The sequence below is a fragment of the Lycium ferocissimum genome, chromosome 4 (genome assembly GCF_029784015.1).
Source record: "Lycium ferocissimum isolate CSIRO_LF1 chromosome 4, AGI_CSIRO_Lferr_CH_V1, whole genome shotgun sequence".
NCBI lineage: Eukaryota > Viridiplantae > Streptophyta > Magnoliopsida > Solanales > Solanaceae > Lycium > Lycium ferocissimum.
The window spans coordinates 36,417,979-36,440,937 of record NC_081345.1 but is presented as its reverse complement, the minus strand read 5'-3'; the positions used below and the strand labels follow the sequence as shown (position 1 = coordinate 36,440,937).

The 22,959-nt window shown below is 35.8% G+C and overlaps 2 protein-coding genes across 3 annotated transcripts; both read right to left on the bottom strand.

Annotated features, from left to right (window-relative positions):
- Positions 1 to 1,041: 1,041 nt before the first annotated feature.
- On the bottom strand, positions 1,042 to 12,732 carry LOC132052642 (transcription factor SRM1-like). 2 transcript variants are annotated; one of them, XM_059444275.1, is made up of 3 exons: positions 12,436 to 12,732; positions 3,531 to 3,856; positions 1,042 to 1,871 (listed from the first exon to the last, which is right to left on the bottom strand). In XM_059444275.1, the coding sequence occupies exons 2-3, from the start codon at positions 3,842 to 3,844 to the stop codon at positions 1,181 to 1,183; spliced, it is 1,005 nt and encodes a 334-aa protein (XP_059300258.1). In that variant the 5' UTR covers positions 3,845 to 3,856; positions 12,436 to 12,732; the 3' UTR covers positions 1,042 to 1,180. The 2 variants fall into 2 exon arrangements, with proteins under 2 accessions (XP_059300258.1, XP_059300259.1); XM_059444276.1 differs by lacking the exon at positions 12,436 to 12,732 and adding an exon at positions 10,750 to 11,659.
- A 6,064-nt stretch (positions 12,733 to 18,796) lies between these two features.
- LOC132052641 (large ribosomal subunit protein eL30-like) lies at positions 18,797 to 21,235 on the bottom strand. Its single transcript, XM_059444274.1, has 5 exons — positions 21,066 to 21,235; positions 20,873 to 20,978; positions 20,055 to 20,156; positions 19,143 to 19,211; positions 18,797 to 19,050 (listed from the first exon to the last, which is right to left on the bottom strand). The coding sequence occupies exons 1-5, from the start codon at positions 21,084 to 21,086 to the stop codon at positions 19,010 to 19,012; spliced, it is 339 nt and encodes a 112-aa protein (XP_059300257.1). The 5' UTR covers positions 21,087 to 21,235; the 3' UTR covers positions 18,797 to 19,009.
- Positions 21,236 to 22,959: the final 1,724 nt, after the last annotated feature.

Below are 22,959 nucleotides of genomic sequence, written 5' to 3'. Positions count from 1 at the left end.
AATTTTGGAAATAGAAATTAACTTATAAACATGCTAATTCATTTCAGCAGTCTTCCTAATATGCTATTTTTGGAAGTGTCAATCTAGTCTAGATATGAAAAGTTACTTGGCAAATTTTATTCATCTAGATTGTACGACAAAATTGGTTTTAAGAAAAAGCATGTTAAATAGGGATCGGATACTATCTCACTACATTTCCTTCATTTTTACTCGTTTTGACCTAATATGTTGATGGACCATTTTTAGTTCAACTTATTATGACCTACTAACCTCTTAATTAATAGACACCCCGTTTAATATTGGGGAATTGAACAAGTTACGTAACAGTGAATTAGTGTTTCCACGTCTAGTTTAAAAATGCAAGTATTTCTAAATTCTTTCCTGAGTAATAGAACGGTCTCCTACTCACAAAAAAATGAAAAGATTCAATACTAGAAACCCATAAACTTTTCTAAGAAACGTCAATAATGGAAATAAAGACATGATTAGTTCCACAAATCCTTCAAAAATGAATCAAATGGCTTACACACAAAAATTGGTAATATTTGGGATTTATCATGGCATCTCCTAAAAAAAAAGTAATTCATACTCATAAATGATGCTTGCGTCATATTGGTGTCTTCCCATTTAAAGAATATCTCATCGTCTAACTACCATATTGACCCAAAAAAAAAAAAAAAAAAAAGGGAAACTAGAACATTAGGTCAGTATCAATTGACAATGAGACATTCCCTTTTACTCCCATAAAAAAGATCACTGGATTGGCCCTTTTGTTTCTAAAGCAACCATCTAGATATGACATCCCAAATTCAAACAAGTTACTTACTATAACAGGTAAAGGTTGGAGACTTAAACAAGTTACCTGCTGCAACAAGTAAAAGTGACCTAATGGTGTAAAATTTCCTTACACAACGGGGCATATAATTAGGCTCAGAGAAATTTGCTCCGTCTTTAGGGGTCCTAATAGGGAACTAACTAGGTTAGAATGAAGAAGAATTGCAGTACTAGGCTCAAAAAAATTGACAGTAAAGCATGCAGAAATTCAGCATCAAATCATAATCAATTAGAGTAGATTTAAAACTCCAGGAAGAAAAGCTGTCATTAAGATTCCATATACCATCAAAACTTTCTTGCACATCACCAACAGAGTAGCAAAACTCATCTACACGACAAATCTTGATTACCAATTTGTTTTACCTTCTGACAGCATAGCATCAGAAGTTGGTGCTTTCCCAGCGTCAAAAATGGAACTGATATCATTGTCTCCCACCATATGTTCAGTGATTAGAGCTTCAAGGTCACTCCCAATTCTAGTGATAGGATGACTGGAAGTTCCACTACCAGCAGCATTACACGGTTGTTTGCCGGGTAATTGGGATCTTCCAGAGTCAACGAGAAACCCGGCTTCCTTAATGCCCTCAGGTTCCAGGATTAGGTCATCAATGCCTAATACGAACTCATCATTCACATCAGGGTAAAGATTATTCATTCCATTGACAATTGCAGTACCAGGGCCTGAGGACTCTCCTCCAGCAACTGCCATCATCTGCTCAGCATTGGTGCTTTCTTGAGGCAACATGCTCTCATTGTCAGTGCTTGCCACCGCTGCTTGTGATCCTCCGTCAGCAGGTCCAAGCATGTGCTCGGTATTTGGCACTTGAGAAGTTCCAGCGGTTTCAGGATCCACACTAGTTATGTCGTGAATGCTTGTTCTTTTTTTTCTTCTGTTATCTTCGTTGACAGCTTTGAGGCGACTGAAATACTTTTGGGCATGGCTAGCCACTTGAGTTGGTGTTCTAGATATCACACAGTACCTGGATATACTTCTCCAGTCACCTCTCCCATATTTCTCTAAGCCCCGGAGAAACGACCTGCAGCAGGAAAGAGAGAGAGAAGTTATCATCAGCTTTGAAGTAAATCAGGAAACAAGAACGCAAGACAGCATTTACTTAAAAGTTTTACGTTCTCTCAATCAGCTAACCACGCAATACATCTTATAAAACCCAGAGCCAAATAGGTATGATTCCATAGGCATATTTATTGCCATCTGCCTGTACTGTATAACATCACAGATAACACTAATCAAAACTAACACCACCATCTCGCTATCCCCAAAATAAAATCACCATTCATTTATTGTTTCGAGAAATAGGAATGGACCCAAAATCAGGGGATAACAAATGTCATTCTTTGGATACCAAAAATCAGGGGTTAACAAATGTCATCCTTTGGATATGTGACTCCAATATTTGCTGAATTATCCATTGCCCACTCTTTTTCGCCTTGTTGCTATATGCACTCACTTCAACTATATGTGCTATTTTTTATAACCACTTCAACTATATGTGCTATTTAGCTTCTCAAATTGACGTAAGATATCCTTAAAGTGATATCTCAAATGTAATTTTCTTAAACAAAAAAGTGAGAAACATTAAGAAAACAAGAAGAAGAATAACAACACATATCCATAAAAATACTTATCTTCAAACATATTCTTGGTTAATGGAGCTTTTAGATGCGGGAAGAAGCCTTTTGGGGGAGGGAGGAAGGCGGCCTTGTTACTGCGTTGAGGAAAACTAGGGTCCAATTACTTTTTGATTTAAGCCCAACCAACAAAGAGATTTAAAAACAGAGAAGAAAAGTAAAACAAGCCATACTACATTGTTCCGACACAAGTTTTCGCCCTAGTCTATTCTGTGGATTATGTATTGCCAGCATGAAAGTGACTCTTCACGTGATATTGAAAATTCAGGAGGTGCTAAGAAAGTGTTAGCAGATTGAATAGACTACCAATTTTTTTATTTTTTTTATTCATGGATTCAGTCTAGTTGGATGAAATACAAGTAACAAGTTCCTCAAAGTATTTCCAGCATAAGCCAGAACTGAAACCTTTATGATGTGATTAGCTTGTCTATCTGTAATATAGCACTCATGTGGTCTATCTGTAATATAGCACTCATGTGGTTATGAACACCAAATACACCTATAACATATATGGAGCTGTACTCTGCTCTACAAATAAAAGGACAAAAAGCTCAAAAACAAGCAAATAGGCCCTTTCCTTCTTTGCATTGTCTTTACAGAATATCACTCCAGATGAAATAATATTTCACTCCAGATGAGCCGAGGGTCTATCGGAAACAATCTCTCTACCCCACAAAGGTAGGGGTAAGGTCTGCATACATCCTACCCTCCCAGACCCCACTTAAGTATGTTGTTGTTGTTTTGTTGTTGTACTCCTGAGTCCTGATGAAATAATATTTTACTTTTTTTTTTTTTTTTCTTTTTCCATAAGTGGGTTTCACTAAGGTTACAGAATAGCACATTGTTCTAACTAATGAGCAAGACATAATTATAGAAATATAACAATATCAATTTAGATGATTAGCAGCACGCCAACATGGTCATTGAGAAATAGGAAATTTTGAAAATCCTTTCTAGTAAAAAGTGGAAGTCGTGCAATCAATTACAGAACATGATTATTAACATCAATTCAGATGATTAACTCAAGAAATGTACAGGAAACCCACCTGTGTTCCTCTTCTGTCCAAGCAACCCCTCTTCGCCGTTCTACATCTGCTTTTGAAAATCTACTTTTCTGGTCGGAATGGCTTTGCATTTTCGGATATTTAGGTAATGGAACCCTTCCAGACTCAATGGCATCCACATCTTCAACTAACATATCATAGTGCTGTTTGATATCATCAAGCGATTTCCCAGGTAGTGCTTCTGCCATCTTCATCAATAGATTATCATCCGTAAAGTAGATTGCCAGGGTGTTCTCAAAGATTGTATCCTCTTCCTTAGTCCAGAAGGAGCCATTGTATGTCTGATTGGTGCTCATTTTCTTTTAGATCTACAAGGAAAGGCTCAAACATGAAAAGGGAAGGTTCTAGAAGAGGATTCAGAAAACAGAAGAGTTTCAATAAATGACAAAAACCACCATAAATATCTGGCATCTAAAAAAGATTTTCTGTAACCCGACACTTCGTAAATAGAAAGAACGGCAGAAAGACATGTATCCTTTTAAATCAGTTATAGATTCTAAGAGAAGAAATGGGCGACTGGTCAAAGCAACTGATAGGTAGCATGCCCAAAACAGAAGGACCACACAATCAGAGTTCTCCGAAATACAAAAGATAAATTGATGAGGCCCATGGGCACAATAAGAGAGAATGATGTCTCTAATAAAATTTCTATGGTGAAAGGTATCTGATAATAGTCAATAATGTAATCTACTCTACAGGTACTTCATATTTATTAGAATGGTTTCCAATCAAGTAAGGCCACGAAAGATGTTTAATTAAGGAGATAGCGGAATGACAGTTAACATTAGTATGGAAAGCTATTTCTCACAGAGCCAAACAATGAGCAAGTTGACAAAATAACTTCACCAGTAGCATATATGGGACAAACGCGAAGGTACTTGTCGTGTGGTATACTAACCACCAAAGTCCCCAGAGATATGAAGCATATTAAGAAAGCATCTATGTTTTTACCTTTTCTATCAGATGGGAGGTTTTATAATAAGAAAGAGGAGTACAAAGAAGAAAACTATTTGTGTCAAGATAAGAAAAACTTATATCACCGAAGTATATATTTCTCTTCTTGTAAGATCTATGGCCTTGAACCACATAAAGGGAAAGAAAGCCTGCAAACATATGTTATCAAAAGAAAGCGACCCTCATATGTTTTTAGGTTTACATTCACACTAAATACAGCTTAACCTACATGACAATGCTCAATAGAATCTAACTATTACAGTTACAACCAAAGCCCGGCGTTCAACAACTAACAACTCATTATGTGATGGTGGAGGCTGGAAAGATTCTTCAAGTAATTCAAGGTAAAAATATAACGTATCCATCACTATTTCTATACATGATGCACCAACTAGGAATTAAGAAATCGTTGAGCAATTTCAATCACAAAAAATGCAATTATGACAGGAGTATTATGATTTTATGATAAATGCCAAGTATATTGCTTAATTTCAAATATAGCCTTGACCCAACAATCAAAAATTGCTAAAAGGATAAATTCAGAAACCCAGAGTAGAGGATTACCCAAGCTCGTAATTCACCTTGACATACTCGTGTCAAATAGTTATTTCGAAGATATGGATATCTTGTAAGGAAATTCCAAAATACACTAAAAACTTACTAGAAGTGAACATCTCTGTGTAAGTTTCACACCTGAGTTTTAACACTTATTATAAGCTCGAATCCATGTAACATAACAAGTTAGTCTAAAAGCTCGAATCCATGTAACATAACAAGTTAGTCTAACTGAAATATGAGTGTCCAGGCAATTGGATCATTCTAAGTTGTCAAGAAAAGCCAAAAGGGTTATTAGGTTATACACTAGTCTTTTACTCGTCCTAAAAGAAATAAAAGTTCCAAGAAAAAGTATGAGAGGGCACCATTGTGAAGTTGAGAAAATTGAAAATCTTAGTGGCAGATATCAAAGAGGGATTGATGTTTCAACTTCAATCCTAACCCGACTTCAACTTGCAGAGGGTAGTATTAAGACAAAGCTATAAATTCTCAATGTTCAAACTAGAGAAACCTTAAGACAATCTCCTGATAACCATAAGCTGGTAACTATATTGTTTACAGTGTTCCTAATTTACTTCTTTTCTTCCCCTAATTTTACTTCATAGTTACTAAGTCAAAAAAAAAGGATTACCTCCCATCTTAGAAGGGGGCTGATATGTAGGAAAGCAAGTATCGCTGTCGACACCGTCAATAAAGGCAAACGCTTGATTATAAATTTTAGTAATGATCCAGACAATTGACGAAATCATAGCATTACATGTCTATGCATTCCAATGGTTGTCAAGAATTCTTTTGTAAGAAAAAAAAGAATTATAAGTGATTTCTATTGTAAGCTTTCAGTAAACAATTATACCCTTGGATTATGCGGAAAGTGGAAGTTCTAATGAGATTTTCCTTTAATAATTAAGAAAAAACACTAAACTCAACAACCATATGCTGCTAATATCTATTATTTGATAGTGTTATAATCTTTGAATCCTTGTAGCAACTCAGTCGCAATAAAAAATAAAAAAATAAAAAAAAATCTACTCTTCTCATAGCCTCAAAAGGGGCCGACATATGAGTAAAGTGAGTTTCAGTTGTGATAGTGTCGATTAGGGCAAAGCATTCAATTGTTATTAGCTGAATGATCTCTACAGTTGAAAGTGTTGTAGTATTACATGCCTATGCATTTCAATATCTGTCGAGAATTCTTTTCAGTCGATCAACTATGCCTCAATCATAAATAAGTTGGGGATCTATATGAATCCTCCGTATCCATTCTGCTCTATGCAAGTCCATTTCCTTCGAGTACTAAATCATTTCACATTTAAAGCAAATTAAGAGTTTTCTAAAACTAAAGATTCTCAAAATGCCACACTTGTCCTTATACCAACATACAAGCTCTAAGCATAAAAAGACTCGTGACAGATGCTCGAACCTAATGAAAGCAGAACAACAATTAAACTTTAATCCTAACTGTGAAAGAATCCCACATCAGTCATTCAAGGGATGGGTGGTCTCTTTAATATGGCTTGGGCAATCCTCACCTCTTGAGCTAGCTTTTGGGGTTGAGTTAGGCCCAAGGTCCATATCTTTAACACTAACTAGTTTGAGCCGAGGGTCTTTCGAAAACAGCCACCCTACCTTTCAAGGTGGGGGTAAGGTCTGCGTACACTCTACCCTCCCCCACATTGTGGGATTACACTGGGTATGTTGTTGTTGTTGTAACTAGTTGGTATCATCGGTTTGGATCCTTAGCTTCTATTATGTTCTTGTTATGTTATTACCTATATCTGTGTTGTTTTAGAGAAATGGAAGGTATTTTGAGACAATCTACATCCATATTATTTTAGGTTTTAATAGTCTCCTCTAACTGCCTTTCATTATTGTACTGTCGATCAAAACAATCACCAACAACATTTTCTCAATTTATATGTGAACTTACTTACACACCCTCTATACTTCACTCCCGTCAGATATGATTCTAATTTTGTCTATTAACAATTCTTCCAAAAGTAAGAAAATGCTTATATAAATGAGAAAGGTATGTTTTCTTTTCTATTTTACAAATTTTAGTCATAAATGTAACTGTCTATAACAACGACCACATTATATCTATAACTATCCAAATCCTCGATAATGTGAATGTTTTTCATCTATTGCATGGTTAAAATCTTTATTTTTCCTCAATATAATATAATGTGCCAATATTTACTTCTCCAATTTTTATGGGTGAGTAGGAAGGGATGGAATGATCACGCATATGCATCGTGATTCCTTCACTTTCCTTAACTGGTGAAGTTATTGGCATGTGACGAGGAGGTCACGAGTTCGAGCCGTGGAAGCAGCCTCTTGCAGAAATGCAGGGTAAGGTTGTGTATAATAGACTCTTGTGGTCCGAGGTTGTGTACAACAGACTCTTGTGGTCCGGCCCTTTCCTGGACCCCGCACATAGCAGGAGCTTAGTGTACCGGGCTGCTCTTTTATTCCTTCACTACAAATATAACCTTAGTTTTAATTTCGAAGCAAAACCAGGGGCAGACCCATATTGTGTTTAGTGGGTGCTTGAGCACCCATTACTCTCGACTGGGATGTTATAATATCCATAGGCTATTGGGATACTGCTAAAAAGAAAGGAGTGAGCACCCACCAACAGAGAAGATAAATGGTTGTGCCGTTTTAATGTGTTCCGACCATTGCGTCGTAGGATCAAGACTTCTTCATAGCTTTTGCAGTTTACAGCTTATGCTTTGTTTCGCCTTCTATTTTCTTTTATGAGCTTTCCTTTTAACCCTTTTCCCCCATTATAGGCACCTCTTCCCAAAAAGCAATTCTTTTTTCTATTTGCCTTTGTAGTTTTTTCTTTTTTTTACTTTCATTCCGACTACTCAACCTCACCTTTCCCAAAATAGATAAGCACTGTCTTCGCATACAACCAATGGCGACGCTAGAGGAGCGGAAGGGGATCATCCAAACTCCCTTCACCGAAAAATTGTACTGCATATATAAGGTCAAAACATCTTTTTTACGTGTATATAACAGATAATGAACTCCCTTGATGAAAATTCTGTCTTCGCCACTGCCTATAGCACAAACGAACTCATTTTTTCTCCTCTTTAGATCTCGTCTCAAGCTAGCACCCACGACCTTAGAATCTTCGGTCCACCAAGATAAATATAAATTTGGATTTTTAAAAAGTACAATTTGTACCAAAAGACTTTTAATGAGCTAGTTTTTGGGGTTGAATTAGGCCCAAGTTCCATTTACATGGTATTAGAGTCAGGCCACTCCTGTTATTATGTGTTCCAATATCGCGCCCCCGTTTTATGTTGTTCACGCTACAATTGGTAGGCATGAATGTGCGGGGAGGTGTTAAGTGTCCCACGCCCCGCACATTGGTTGAGGGAAGAGTTGTTTGTCTTCTTATGGTCTTGGCAACACTGACCTTATGAGCTAGCTTTTGGAGTTGATGTAAACCACAGTCCATTTTTTTAAGCTAGTATGAGTTTTATACTATTCCATTCTAAATTTTAGGTTTCCTACTTAACAAGGAACATATCTAAAGTAAGAGCTTAAATTATCTCTATATATTAATAAAAGTTGATCAAAGATATAGAAACAGTAAGTTTTTGAAGATTGTGAACTTGTTTAATACAAAAGCGGGTTAATGGTGCGTTGTTCAGAACCAAATATAGAAGAAGCATTAAAGAGCTTATGGAAAAAGAAAAAAAAAACTTTCTCTCAAGAATAGAAAAATCAAGAGGACACGATTCTGATAGTTGCCACTATGAAAATAGTAATTACGAAGCTAGACGTATAATCATATTTGGGGGAAAATAATTGCTAAAGATTGTAAAATAGTGATGACCAGAATGGCTAAAATTTGGTATTACAAACTGCAAGTCCGTTGTTTGCTAACGCGACCTTCCTTCAGTTGGCTTCGCCCTATCTATTTTTATCAAATGAATATTTAGGGATCTCTCTCGTTCATAGATCTTGATACTAGATCAATATCTATTTTTTAATAGATCTATTTATTGATAGAAAGATATAGATATCTATATGGATCTATCTCCATCCATAAATATAGAAGAACAGACACTTAAAGGGCGTAACCAACGGAAGGTTCTCACCCTGTCCCCGACATTGTTCTCCGACGATGTTCCTGGGCAAAAGAAGCTACCATTCTCTTTCTCCTTTCAATCAGGACAAGTGGGTTGGTTCGTTTCGTCCACCTATCTGCGTAATTCTCTGTCTTCGTTCGTGATCATGTTGAGCGAAAGCTAGTTATAGAGGAGCGGTGGTGAAATGGCGATTCCCCACTTTCCATTGAAGTAGGTAGGGCCTCCTTCCCCACCATTCCGGTCCTATTACTGAGAGGGATTTTACCGGTGCTGAAGATAGCTTGCTTACCAAGCCACCTACTTGAGAAACTAGTCACTAGGAAAGAGCGAGGAAATAGTGAGGTTGTCGATGAAGCTTTGCTTCTCCCCCCGTAGTCGTAATACTCGCCTTGTCGCTACTTTGATGACAAGACCCAAACTAATTCGTGATTAATTAGAGATACCATTCCACCATGGCAACCGGAAAGACGAACACCAAATATTTACAGATTAGGAGCATTATTCCAGAATAATACCTAAGAAGCTTTCTCTCCTGAAAAGGTAGAAATTTAACTAGACGGATGTAAACAATATCAAATAGGAAAAGGTCATTTCGCATCCCTTCATAATCTACCCCAAACAGTGGAGGAGCCAAAAAAATTTACTAAGGGGGGTCAAAATATGATGAAATAAACACACGAAGAAGTCAAGGGGATTACATCTACTATATATACATAAAAAATAATAATTTTAACCTTTTATATGCAGTGTAGTTTTCCGTCGAAGGGGGTCCTACCTGGCTCCGCCCCTGACCCCAAAATCCATGAGGTAAATCAATCATTATAATATTGTCAATACATTCTCCTGTATCTTCTTATTACTTTTATACATCTTGAAATAGCAAACGATTGTCCCTTTAAATGGAAAAGGAAAATCCAGATTCTCTTGTAACACAATCTAACCACTTGAAACTAAGGAACGTGCAATGACAAATTATATCCATGACAATAATCAAAAAGAAAGCTATACAAAATCTTATTTTTCCTTTTATGGGAAACAGTCATATCTCTACACATTAACTTTCAACAATGGAAAGCATGTTAAAGAAGATTCCCTGGTAAATGTTGACACAATTTTTCTCTCCTGAGAAAGTAGAAACAAGATAAATCTAATGATATTCAAGTAGGAGAGTATCACTTTGCATCTCTTCAAATCTAACCCAAAACCAATATATAAATCAATCATTCTGTGATGGTCTGCACATTCTCTTGTGTCTTCTATTACCTTTATACATCATGAAATAGCAAATTATTGTTCATTTGAATGGAAGATTTACAAAACAACAACATACCCAGTGTAATCCCACAAGTGGGGTCTGGGGAGGGTAGGGTGTACGTAGACCTTACCCCTACCTTTGCGGGGTAGAGAGGCTGTCTCCGATAGACCCTCGACTCAAGAAAATCTTTTTCCGAAACAGGAAGATTACAGAACCATGAGAACAAGTCAAAAAAAGAAAGCTATAAAAGATCTTACTTTTCCATTCAAAGAACCAGTCATATCTCTATACATCAAGTTTCATAAACACAAAGCATGTTAAAGAAGAGTACCGAAAAAATGTTGGCAACAACTGGCAGAAACAGATTTTCACAAAGCACAATCAAGCAAGCTTCTGAGTGAATCAACACTGATAATCCGTATCACTTATGTATACAAGTAATCGACTAAAAGGGAGACACACAAACACTCATACACATATGATCAATAAAAATTCAGAAGAAAAGCTGTAAATTTTGGGCGAAGAGATTATTTTCACACCTAAGTTACTCCGTCAGGATATAAGACAAATATAGATATATCAAGATTACTGTAATCTGAAACTTGTAACGGTTAGTGTAATAGAAACAAAAATCTAAAAGGTGCTGAGCTGTACTACCTATCTGCCAAAACTCACCGAATTAAAGCCTTCTGCCGGTTTTTGTTGAATCGAATTGTGAAAAAACCGGCAATAACACGCTTTTATTTGTATAAAAAATTTACAATTTGTACACAAGTATTCAACCAAAAGGGAGACACAAACAGACACACACATATATATAATCAATAAAAATTCAGAAGAAATGCTGTATATTTTGGGGAAAGAGATTATTTTCACACCTGGAATTTAACCTTACAGTAATTCTAAAACTTCCTAATAATGTTACTTCATTGAGATTTTTACTAAGGCATTGCTTCAGATTTTAAGACTATAGGTATTAGGATTATTGTAATCTGAAAACTATAACGGTTACTGGAATACAACAAAATATCTAAAGTGTGCCGAGCTATATCACTTACCCCCTGTTTGGATGGTTGTTTCACGTGGTTCACTATCGTATTGTTTTCTATGAAACCATGTTTGTTTTCATTGTTCTTAAAATTATGTTGTATGGTGTTGTAAACCCGTTGCAATTTTGTGGTTATATAACCAAGAAAAAGTTCAATTTTTGTAAACACGGATTTGGTGGTTTTGCGTGGTTACGTATTTCATTTTCCCATTATACCCCCACCCCACCCACCCACCCACCCCACCCCAACAACCCCCACCCTATGCCGCACACCCCACCCTACCACCCACCACCACCCACTACCCCTCACCACTGCAGCCCCACCATCCCACCCCCACCCCACAACCACCCACCCCACACCACTCACCCCTCCACTACCCCCACCACCGACCCAAGACAACCCCTACCGACCACCTACTTAGTTTTTAAAGTTCCTATTTTATCCTTTACCATAGTTTTATTAATATATATAAACCAGTTTGTAATTAAGGGTTAAAGAGTATTTTAGTAAACTTACATGTTATTATACAGTACCATACAGTCAAACCAAACAATAAAATGTTATTAAACCACAACAAATACAGTCTATCCAAACATGTATTCATCAATACAATACAATATGATATTGCACGTTATGAAACCATGGGTAACGACCATCCAAACACACACACACACACACACACACACACACACACATATATATATATATATATATATATATATATATATATATATATATATAATCAATAAAAATTCAGAAGAAATGCTGTAAATTTTGGGCACAGTGATTATTTTGACACCTGGAATATGACTTTACAGTAATTCTAAAACTTGTTGATAATGTTAAATTGATTTTAAGCATTGCATCAGATTTTAACACAATATAGATATGAGGATTACTGTAATCTGATAACTATAACGGTTACTGCAATACAACCAAAAAATCTAATATGGGCAGAGCTGTATTACCTAATCTGCCAAAACTCAGCAAATTAAATCCTCCTTCCGGTTTTGAATTGTGAAAAAACCCGCAAAATGTGAAATCAATGGTAATTTCATACTCCATAGATGAGCAATTGAATATCATACTTTGCATATAAAGGGTTCTTCTGGCCATTATTTTTGAAGTTTCAAGCAAATTGAGAGACATATTGTCTGTAGGAAGTTATCAAAGTGATGAAAAGGAAGAGATGGCTATGAAGAAAACGAATTTACTTCAAAATAATAACTGCGCAGTTCGTTTTCTTTTTCTTTATTTTTTAATAGTAGTACATATTCACTCGGTCCCAATTTAGCCTGCACGTTCCAGAGTTAAATCATTTTTTCTTTAACCATAATTTTATTTTATTTTAAATTATCAAATTGTGACTTTGTAGTATTTTTTACAATAACAACATACCTAAGTGGCTGCCTCACAAAGAGGTTCAAGATAAGATAAGATGGTGCCACCTTACCTCTCTTTTCGACCCCTCACTCGAAAGGAAAGGCACTTATAGTATTTCTTACCTAGTACTAGATGATTAAAGCCCATACTAGCACGGACCCAACACAAAAAATAGTACCACACTTTTTTATTTTAGTCTGTCTTAAAAAGAATGATATATTTTTATGTTTAGAAATTATTTAACTTGAAACTTCTCTTTTTACCTTTAATGAAATGATTTAAATACACATAAATATCTATGACTTATTTTAGATCACAAGCAAAGGCGAATCCAGGATTTCAAGAGGATGAGTTCACCTTAAAAAAAAAAAAAAGTGCATTTAGTAGGGTTCAATCCCACAACCTTAAGGGATTAAAAGTAGCACTTAACCATCTCCATCTTCGGTTCTAGTTGAAAGACGTGTGTTCCTTTAATTAATATTAGATATATTTTACGGATTATATACATAATATCCGAGTTTAGTCGGGTGATCGTTGTTCACGTGACCCATTTTTTATCGGATTTGCCCTGACCTACAAGTTTCAAAGATCTTTCCTTTCTTTTTAAAGCGCTGCCTACCAAACTATGTTACATAAATTAGGACGAGAAAGTACCTTTTAGTAATATAATTATGAAATTTTTATTATAGAAAGTATTATAATTCAATTAATTGAAAATATCAATAAATTATTTTACTTAAAACTTCTCCCATATATGACTTTTCTGGTTTGATTCTCCAATTGAAAAATTTGAAATATACCTTCTCCTACCGAGTTTCATGCCACATCTCTTTCTACTCAACAACACTGAAAAGCGCTTTCATGTGTTAGCATCTGTTATAATCTTAAATTTTTAAAAATAGACTAACTTCATTATTTTAAGAAAATATGTATATACGTTCTTGACCGTTTATATTTAAATGTAACGATGTTATTCCTCATTATTTGTGTGCGAGACGTATGTGTCTAAACTTATACCCAAAGGTATAAGTTTTAAATCTTTTGGTTTTATGACTTTTTTAGCGGTTTTTGTGTTCAATTTAAATCGTTATTTCTTTTTTCATGAATTTTTCTTCTTTAAATTTTTCTCTAAGCATATATCTTTTACCATTTTCTGAACTTATTATCATTATTTAAATGTCCTATTTTTTATTTTATTTTTTTGGAATTGTCTCCTACTTCTTCATGTAGACCCCACCTTAATTATTATTATTTTTGCAATTGTCTCCTACTTCTTCACGTGGATCCCACCTTTTTTATTTTTTGCAATTGTCTCCTAATTGTTCGCGTGGACCCTACCTTAATTTTTTTTTATTTTTATTTTTACTATTGTAGAAGAAAGTGGGTGGTTGATCGTCACGCCCCCAAAACCCACCCAAAACGTGATCGGCATCCGACGTCATGAACAACATCGGAAGAACCTAAAAGATAATAACAATGCCAACCCGGAGTTCAATATTCTCCTCCAACAATTTATAAAATAAATGTATACAAATCATGAATATATGAATTAAATCATTGGAAGTCTTTATTAATCAAATACTTAATCAAACGTAATAACGTGCCCGAGAGTTAATCAATAACTCAACAACTAGCCAAAAGAATGTATACCACGGAGCTTCTAAGATAAAGGATTAATAGTCTGACTCATCGGGACGCACTTTAAAACTAATATAATGAATAAATAAATAAATAGGGTGTCCCACGAATGAATGTGTGGGATCATCAAATCAGACAACGAACAAGAAGTCCTTCCAGACGCTCGGAGTATCAAGAACCTACTCTTCTCCGTTACCTAACATACTATCAAAAACAAATGGTATGCCCGAGTACTTCGTACCTCAAGTGAGTGCCCCCGGTGGACAAAAAGTAATAAGAAAATAGAGTACAATAATACATAAAGAAATCGACTCCGAAAATCACGTGAAACCAATGTAAAAACGCTTATTCCACTTACGTGTCTCAATAAGAATTATCAAAACCAATTACAAGGCCTCTTATCAAGGCACAACTTCAAATATGCCTTTCAATTGATCATAATTAACAACAACAATTCCATGAGAAAATAAGAATATCACACAATACGCTAATACAGCCCAAGTTAATCAAGCACATCGAAGGGAGGATCGAGAGGTTCCTTATCCGCCGCACCACACCGAATATGCTTCTCGGTGGCTATCCTTCCTCCCGAATAGCTAGGAGTAATCACACCCCAAGTAGCGAACCCGGAAGTCGCCACTCTTCCTCCTGAATGGCTAGTCATTATCACACTGGGATCCATAGTGGCTACCCTTCCTCCCGAATAGCTAGGCCAAACACAACAACAAAGTTCATAGCATACAAGCCGATTCACAATTTGTCTCATAGTAGTCACACCATCAATTAACATTAAAGTTCATTAGGTCATTACGAAAATCTATAGTTTCATAGATAATCTTGAAGATGTTTCTACTTTTTCAACAAGATTCCATTGTCATAGTTCCTTTTAAAACATCCGTGCCAAAGAATTAACCCTCATTAATGACCATCTCTTAGAGAAGAAAACGGTTATGATTTTATGTACGTATATGAGGATAATACAATCGGGGTTTAGTGTGGGCTTGCCCCCTCACGCACACCAACCACAATCAAAACATGAATTAGCGTTTCGTATGAAAAGTTCACCTTTTTATTCAATAAAGAACTTCGGAGAAGAAGACATGCATCCATAATAAGGTTTTTAAAAGAGAGACGTAAATCAAAGAAGATTTTCAAAATAGACATACCTTAATTAAGCCTTACGTAACTCAACAATTTACTTTTACAACGAAGAGCACCCAAAACCCTAGCTTGAGTCACCTTGAGAAGGATTACTTTGCAAACCCTAGGTTTCTCATTCAAGAATCATGTTAAGAGTCATGGGTTTAATGCTAGGATTGATTAATAATGTTAAAGATGTTCTTACCTTTATGTTAGAAGACGTGGAGAAAAGATTTTCGTCCGTAGGGTTTATGGGAATAAGAATAAGTCATAAAATTATTGAATCCTCGCTATTTATATACACAAGTTGGCTGGTGAAATACGGCCAGAGTTTACGGACCGTATTCTGCGATCGTATTTGACGATTAACAAAACAGTTGGCAGTCTAGGGAACGAGTGAAATACTTTTTCTTTTTTTTTGGTTTAAATTTCTAGAAAGCATGCCTTCTGATTTTTCATTAATTAAAAGAGTCTTCTACATCAAAAAATATAGAATAAAACTTGAACCATCTTGATGAGTAACTCACACAAGCGGTGTTTTACACTATGATAATGCAAATAACTCACCATAGCTATGTATCCTTCTAACGCTCGAATCTTCCTTGTTTTGATCCTCAATGATGGAATTTGTGACTTGTCCATATTTATAATCTTCCTTCCCATGGCTGGTAGCTCCTGAAAGCTATGAAATTCCAACAACTCTTCATGTTGAAGAGCAAAGTTTGCCAAGAAATACGCTAATTGATTGCCTTAAACAGTTAAACAGTCCCCATGTTCGGGTGCCTGGTTACATGTTGCATCACCTCTACCCTCTCCCTTTGCCAAGAGTATTTTCCATACATCCCGAATAATGTTCTTCAATGCCGGTGAATCGGTTCAACGAATATGCGCAAATTGTTAACAATAATAATGAACCCCTCGCTGTATTCAGCTTTGCTGTCTCATCTTTCATGAATCCATGTTGGTAGTTGTGCCTAGTTTCTTGGCCTATGCATACACAAGATCCCCTCTATCATCTCTGATGCAAAATGCATATGCACTAAGTCTTGGATTCCCTTGAGAAGCTCCATTAGTATTGCATTTGAAGCCATCGTCGTGGCAATTCCATACCACCCTTATGGACGTAAGCTTAGGCTTATATTGTGTGGCGTTCCACTTATAGATGGCAGTACGAGTGGAAACCCCATCCATGGATATTCCACTTGAACCAGTGGTATATGGTTCATCAACTTTGATACACCATTCTCGTATGTAGTATTTTTGCCATGCTTAATAGAATTTCTCCTTTTCCATATTTCCCCATACTAGGATAAGAATGGCTTGAAAGATGTGTATGACTTGTGTGATGCGGAGGTTTTGTCCACGAAAGTGTAATAACTTGCTGCAGTAGTGTGCGACCTTCTATGTTTAAACCGCAAAGCAAACATTCGTTTCAGCTTAAAGGTACAGTTGGAGATGTTAGAAATAAATGAGACATGGTCTCTTGCTTATGATCCTCACAACACCAAGATCTTGATACAAGGCGATATGCATCCTCTTAAGATTATCATCGGAAGAATTCTCCCTTTCCAAAGTCTCCACGAAAAATCGAGTACGAACGAGTGAAATACGTCCAGAAATATGGGCCGTAAACTCTGGCCGTATTTTATGATAGCAAAACAGTGAGCACCCTAGGAAGGAAGTGAAATACGCCCAAGGAAATACGGACCGTATTTCAAATTACGGGCCGTAAACTATGGCCATATTTTACATTTAACGAAAACAGTGAAGTCCAATCATCCAAGTCACTTTACACTTGCTCGGATTTTACGGAGTGTCACATTGACGACGAAAACCCACTCTTCTAATATAGTAGAAATATAAATTTTATTTCAAAAATTATATAGATTTTATATTTAAATTCACGATTAAATTAGAGAGTTTGACTCTCGAAAATCGAACAATAACACATAAAATAAAATACAGTGACAGTATAAAGTAGATCAATTGATTTTATAGCCGTGTACTTTTATTTATATTTTTTATAAGAGGTTATATTTTTATAAATTTAAAATATTATAGAGTCTATTTCCTCCTATTTAAATTGTAAAGGAATATATTTAGTCATTTCCTCTACGGAGATTAGGTAATGGACACACGCCTATTGTCCTATTGCGGGGAAGATCACCAACACTGATTAACATAAGAAGTTTACATAAAAGAATAGTATATGATTTTGATTTGAAATGGGTTGATTGAAATTCTTTCCCAGTAAGACCTTTCAAGTCGCCTTTATACTTATCCCCTTAATAACTTATCTAGCACGAATTAAAATTAGTTTGCTAGTTAACTCTTTTAGTTAGCTTATCCAACATTAGTGGGTTTCAAATACCGAATAGCAAACAAAAAAAGCCTGCATGAATTGAAATTAATTGGAAGTTCTAGCACGAATTAATGTTTCCACCTTCAGGTCAAATGCAAGATGTCCTCAATTCTCTCTGGAGTAATAGAAAGGTCTCCTAGTCACAAAAAAAATGGAAAGATCCGATACACGAAACCGTTAACTTTTCTAAGAACTTGAACGACATGCATAGAGAGGCATGATTATTTCCAAAAAGCCTTCATCAAATGAATCAAATGGCGCAGGGCAATCTTTTACACACAGAAATTGGTAATATTTGATAATACCGTGGCAACTCCTAAAAATAATTGATAGTCGTACAATTGCTTTCTCCCTTTTAAATGATGCTTTTCCTTTTAAAATGTGTCATATAGGTGGTGTCTTTACATTTGAACAATATTTCATCATCCAGAGTCTAAACTCCCAACACTCCCATTAAAGATCCCTGGATTGGCCCCATTTTTTTTTTATTTTTTTTTATGACAAGGAACCCGCAGCCGCTAACGCAACCATCTAGATATAACATCCCCAAATTCAAACAAGTTACATATTCAAACAACTAAAAGTAACATGATGGTGTAAAAATAAATTCCTTACACTAACAGAGCATACAACTTAAACTCCTCGTAATAACACAATGTAAAAGAATAGAAGAGCTGCAGTACTAGGCTCAGAGGAATTTGCAGTACTAGGGGTTCTAACAGGGAACTAACTTGGTTGGAAGAAGAATTGCAGTACTAGGCTCAGAAATTTGACAGTAAAGCATGCAGAACTAAAGCACCAAAGCATAGTTAATTGGAGTAGATTTAAAACTCCAGCCAAAAAATTTGATGTCATTCAGATTCCAAATACCATCAAAACTATCTTGCACATCACCAAATGAGTAGCAAAACTCATCTACACTAGATATTTCTCTAAATAAGAAAAAATTGCAATTGAAACACCGCAGTAAGATTGAGCTGTATCCATTAGAAGAACAATCTGGGACATCAGCTGCTATCTCACTGTTCACCAGGCATACTCTTAATGATATCCGAATCACCTGAGTTGGAGAAACAGAAAGTACGTCAAACATCAAAACTAAAATCCACATTCAACCAACCACTAATAGAGCAAGTGAATGCATAAGCATACCTGGATCAATGATGCTGAGGCAACAGACTCTGTAGTACTTACCACATGCAGTCCCCAAATCTACGTTGTCTGGAATGAGAGGGAGATATTTAGTACAAGAACCACAAATTCACAAGAAACAGTGTACCAATCTGAAGAACTTGATAGCAGATATAGCGACCACAAGACAAGAGCTAGGGTAGCAAAAGTATCCAAGGACTTGCAAAGAGCAATTTGCTAAGAATGTTCCACAAATAAACACGATTTTATACTGAGTGTCAGATCTCAGACCTACATGAAACCTAGATACAAACTCACTGTCTCTTCTTTGGACTGATAGTATATCAAGCAACAAGGTTAATACACAATAAATGTGAGACGAGAGAATTGACCAAAGAAAACATAGATATTCACATGCTTAAAGAAGATCCACGATCCACTCTATCTATTTTGATTTATGGATCGGACCATTAGACTTGTTAGTCAATTTGTTTTAGAATGCATTTGTTAGTCAATATTATTACCGATCAAACTCACATATACCCATCTCATCTAGCAATATTTATTTTTTGTTGCAGTGTATCTTCTTACTGCTCAGTCTCAGAAACAATACCACTCAATCAATCCAATAACGGAACTTAGGACCTAAGCATTCCAAAATTGTAATGTTATAGACCTTTGGGGGGCCAACCACTGATGGAGATATAAGTAACATTCTCCTAGAGTTGAAACGTAAGATAGGGTAGACAGTTTTTTTAAATGGAATGACATTCTAAATATTTTAGAAACTGGCAACTTAAATGAAAATCTAAATATCATGGAAACATACAAACAGAAAGCACAATACTTCATAGCAGCCACACACAGCAAGGAGACATTATAGGCATATAACAGCATTTAGATATCAAAGGGCACGTGGACAAGAAAACTCACTTCCATTGTAGTGGTGGACTCCAACTTTTGCCAACATAGCATAGTACTCAATCTCAGACTTCCTGAGGGGAGGGCAGTTGTTGGCAATGATGATTAGTTTGCCTGCAATAAATATACAACCCAGGTTACACCACAAGTAAGATAACTCCATCTCTAACAGTTGAAAGTCATGACTAGTAAGCTACGATCCTCTCCCTATAAATTCAATGCAAATTTTCTCCGAAACAAATCACTAAAATCATATGCATTGGCCTTCTTCTGATTCAAAATCTTTCGTCAACCTAGTTATCTTGGATTCCCTATATTTCTTAATCTTACTTCATCTTTCTCCTCCCAAGGTGGGGGTGAGGTCTGCGTACACTCTACCCTACCCATACCCACTTGTGGGACTATACTGGGTATGTTGTTGTTCTTACTTCCTCTTTCAATTTCCCAAAAATCAAAGAAACAATAAGCATGCATCGACAGAATCGGAGAAATGATGCTGTTAATCTTGTATCTATCCTGGCAGAACAGTGTTGGACTTCTCCTTAAACATATAACTAGTAGTATCTCTATCAAATTGAAAAAAAAAATGCTACAAGATGTGCCCTCGCATTTCTAATCAGGCATTCTTTTTTCACCAATGTAATTTGATCATCGACCAATGTATTTAGTACTAATCTACTTGCACACAAAAAATAGCTTCAAGGATGGCACAATATACAGCTAAAGATTATCATTTTTTTTTTAAATCCCAGCACAATAATTTGCGATGCGCATTAAAAAGGTATAACAATAAGAGCAATAGATATAGAGAGTTAAGTGAGTGAGAGTACCTTTGGAGCTCCTAAGGGTCTTGAGAACAGTTTTGTAACCCAAAGTGTATTTGCCGCTCTTCATTACGAGAGCCAGCCTATTGTTAATGCTCTCATGGGTCTTCTTCTGCAATTATTATCACATTTAAACACTAACCATTCTTAAATTACACACGCACACACAATATGTATAGATAAACAGAGAGATACTTACGGTTTTCTTTGCGGCAACCATGGTGGGGTCTTGGGGTGGGGGAATGAATGGATTCAATGAAAATTGGAAGAGGCAAGTGCGTCGACGGCGTTAATGGAGGGAGTTTTCTTGTATATAAACGTACACTACAAAACTGGTGAATTACCCTAGGGTTTTGCAAGAACGAAGTATCATGGGCCTATAGTTTTAAGGCTCGTTACTGGTCTTTTTGTGGTTTAAAATAGGGCCCAAGTTTAAGATTTTCCTGTTCTTAGCGCAGTAGATTAATCTTCTGATCTTATCAATAGGGGAAATTTGCACAAATGTCACTGGAAAATTTGAGGTTGTAATTTAAATTTTCTTAAGAAATTAATACAAAAATAACTTCAGTGCTAGAAGAATGAAAATTATATTTCTACAAGTTATGTCGCATTGGGTATAATTTGTATATAATTTTCATTCTACCTACCTTTTTAAATTGGTCATAAATCTTGCTGGATTGCTAAATCTTGCTTTGTTCACAAGTTATGTCAAGCAAAGCATAACTTTTCAATCTTAACATTAAAATGTTCACGAATCTTATGGAATTGGAAAATCTTGTTTTGTTCATTATTTATGTTAGTTGTGTCGTGACTTTAACACATTTTCACTCTACGCATGTTATTAACTTGTTCATAAATATTGTTTGATCAACAAAATTTGCTCGTTTTGGTGGTAATCAAAACATTTTGAGCTCTCAACTCCCTTTATAATCCTTCATTATCTTATGGGATTAAGTTTTTTTGAGTTTCTCCATAGCTTGCAATTGTGATAAATTCATAAATCTTGTACTCTATTCGTTCCAGTGACATTGTTTGAATGAGCATGAAGTTTAAGAAAAAAAGGAAGATTTTTAACTTTTGAGATCTAAAACAAGTCTTAAACCTCATTTGTTTGCACTTGATGAATGCCTTAATATCATTCAAATCTAAAATTAAGTTTGTTTGTTTCTTTTAGGTCTGAATCTTAATCATTTAGATTTTAATTATAAAATGCATTTATTTATTCTATTTTAATTTTATAACTACCTAATGTATTTGTATAGAGCTGAATAATTAAGATATATTACAAAGTATTAATATAATTAAGATGTATATTCAAGAAATTCTGTAAATATGACAGTTCACCACTACTCCATCCACTTTTACGCTGACCGCTGCCGCCATCCATCATTATCAACTACCACGACCCACTGCTCACAACCACCGTCATCAACCATAACCATCACCCTCACCAATAACCACAGCCAGTCTTCACCGCCATTATCCACCATCTACGATCATCACCATCAACCACCGTAATAATCATCAATCACTGTCAACAGTCACCGCTAAATATCACACGCCAATAATAATCATCATCAATAATCATTATCATCCCCGTAATTATTAGTTGATACCACCAACTACCACGATCAACAGCCGTTGTTGGTCACTACTGACAACCGCCATTATTGTAACACTTCGTAAATTCGGGCTAGGTGTGAATATGTTAAATGGGCATTAATGTGACATTTTAGCCATATGAAGTCCCATCGGGATGAACTTGGATGGAAATAGCGGTTTTGAAATCAAGGCGAATTGTGAAGTGCATAAGATTTGATAGAATCGACTAAGTTATGATAGATCTGCATTCAAGCCTAGTTTTGTGAACATCTGTTGGGAATTGGAGAAAACTTAAAACATGAAAGTTGTAGCCCTTTGAAATACCTTTCCATCCTTATAAGGTGCAGCTCAAACAAATCTCTGTACAAAAAGTTATGCCCATTTCACTGAACGTTGTTTGCGAAGTCAAAAAACGTAAAATTTTCCTAAATATGAAATGGACTGGGAGCTCACTGAGCTAAGCTCAAAGCGAGACAGGGTCATGCCATAGA

What these genes read in the sequence shown, in the direction of transcription:
- LOC132052642 (XM_059444275.1), bottom strand. Translation starts at nt 3,844, where the DNA reads ATGAGCACCAATCAGACATACAATGGCTCCTTCTGGACTAAGGAAGAG. An exon ending in TGGACAGAAGAGGAACACAG is followed by an intron (nt 1,872 to 3,530) that starts GTGGGTTTCCTG and finishes TTCCTGCTGCAG; the next exon opens with GTCGTTTCTCCGGGGCTTAG.
- LOC132052641 (XM_059444274.1), bottom strand. Translation starts at nt 21,086, where the DNA reads ATGGTTGCCGCAAAGAAAACC. An exon ending in AGTCCACCACTACAATGGAA is followed by an intron (nt 19,212 to 20,054) that starts GTGAGTTTTCTT and finishes CTCTCATTCCAG; the next exon opens with ACAACGTAGATTTGGGGACT. An exon ending in CCTCAGCATCATTGATCCAG is followed by an intron (nt 19,051 to 19,142) that starts GTATGCTTATGC and finishes TCTCCAACTCAG; the next exon opens with GTGATTCGGATATCATTAAG.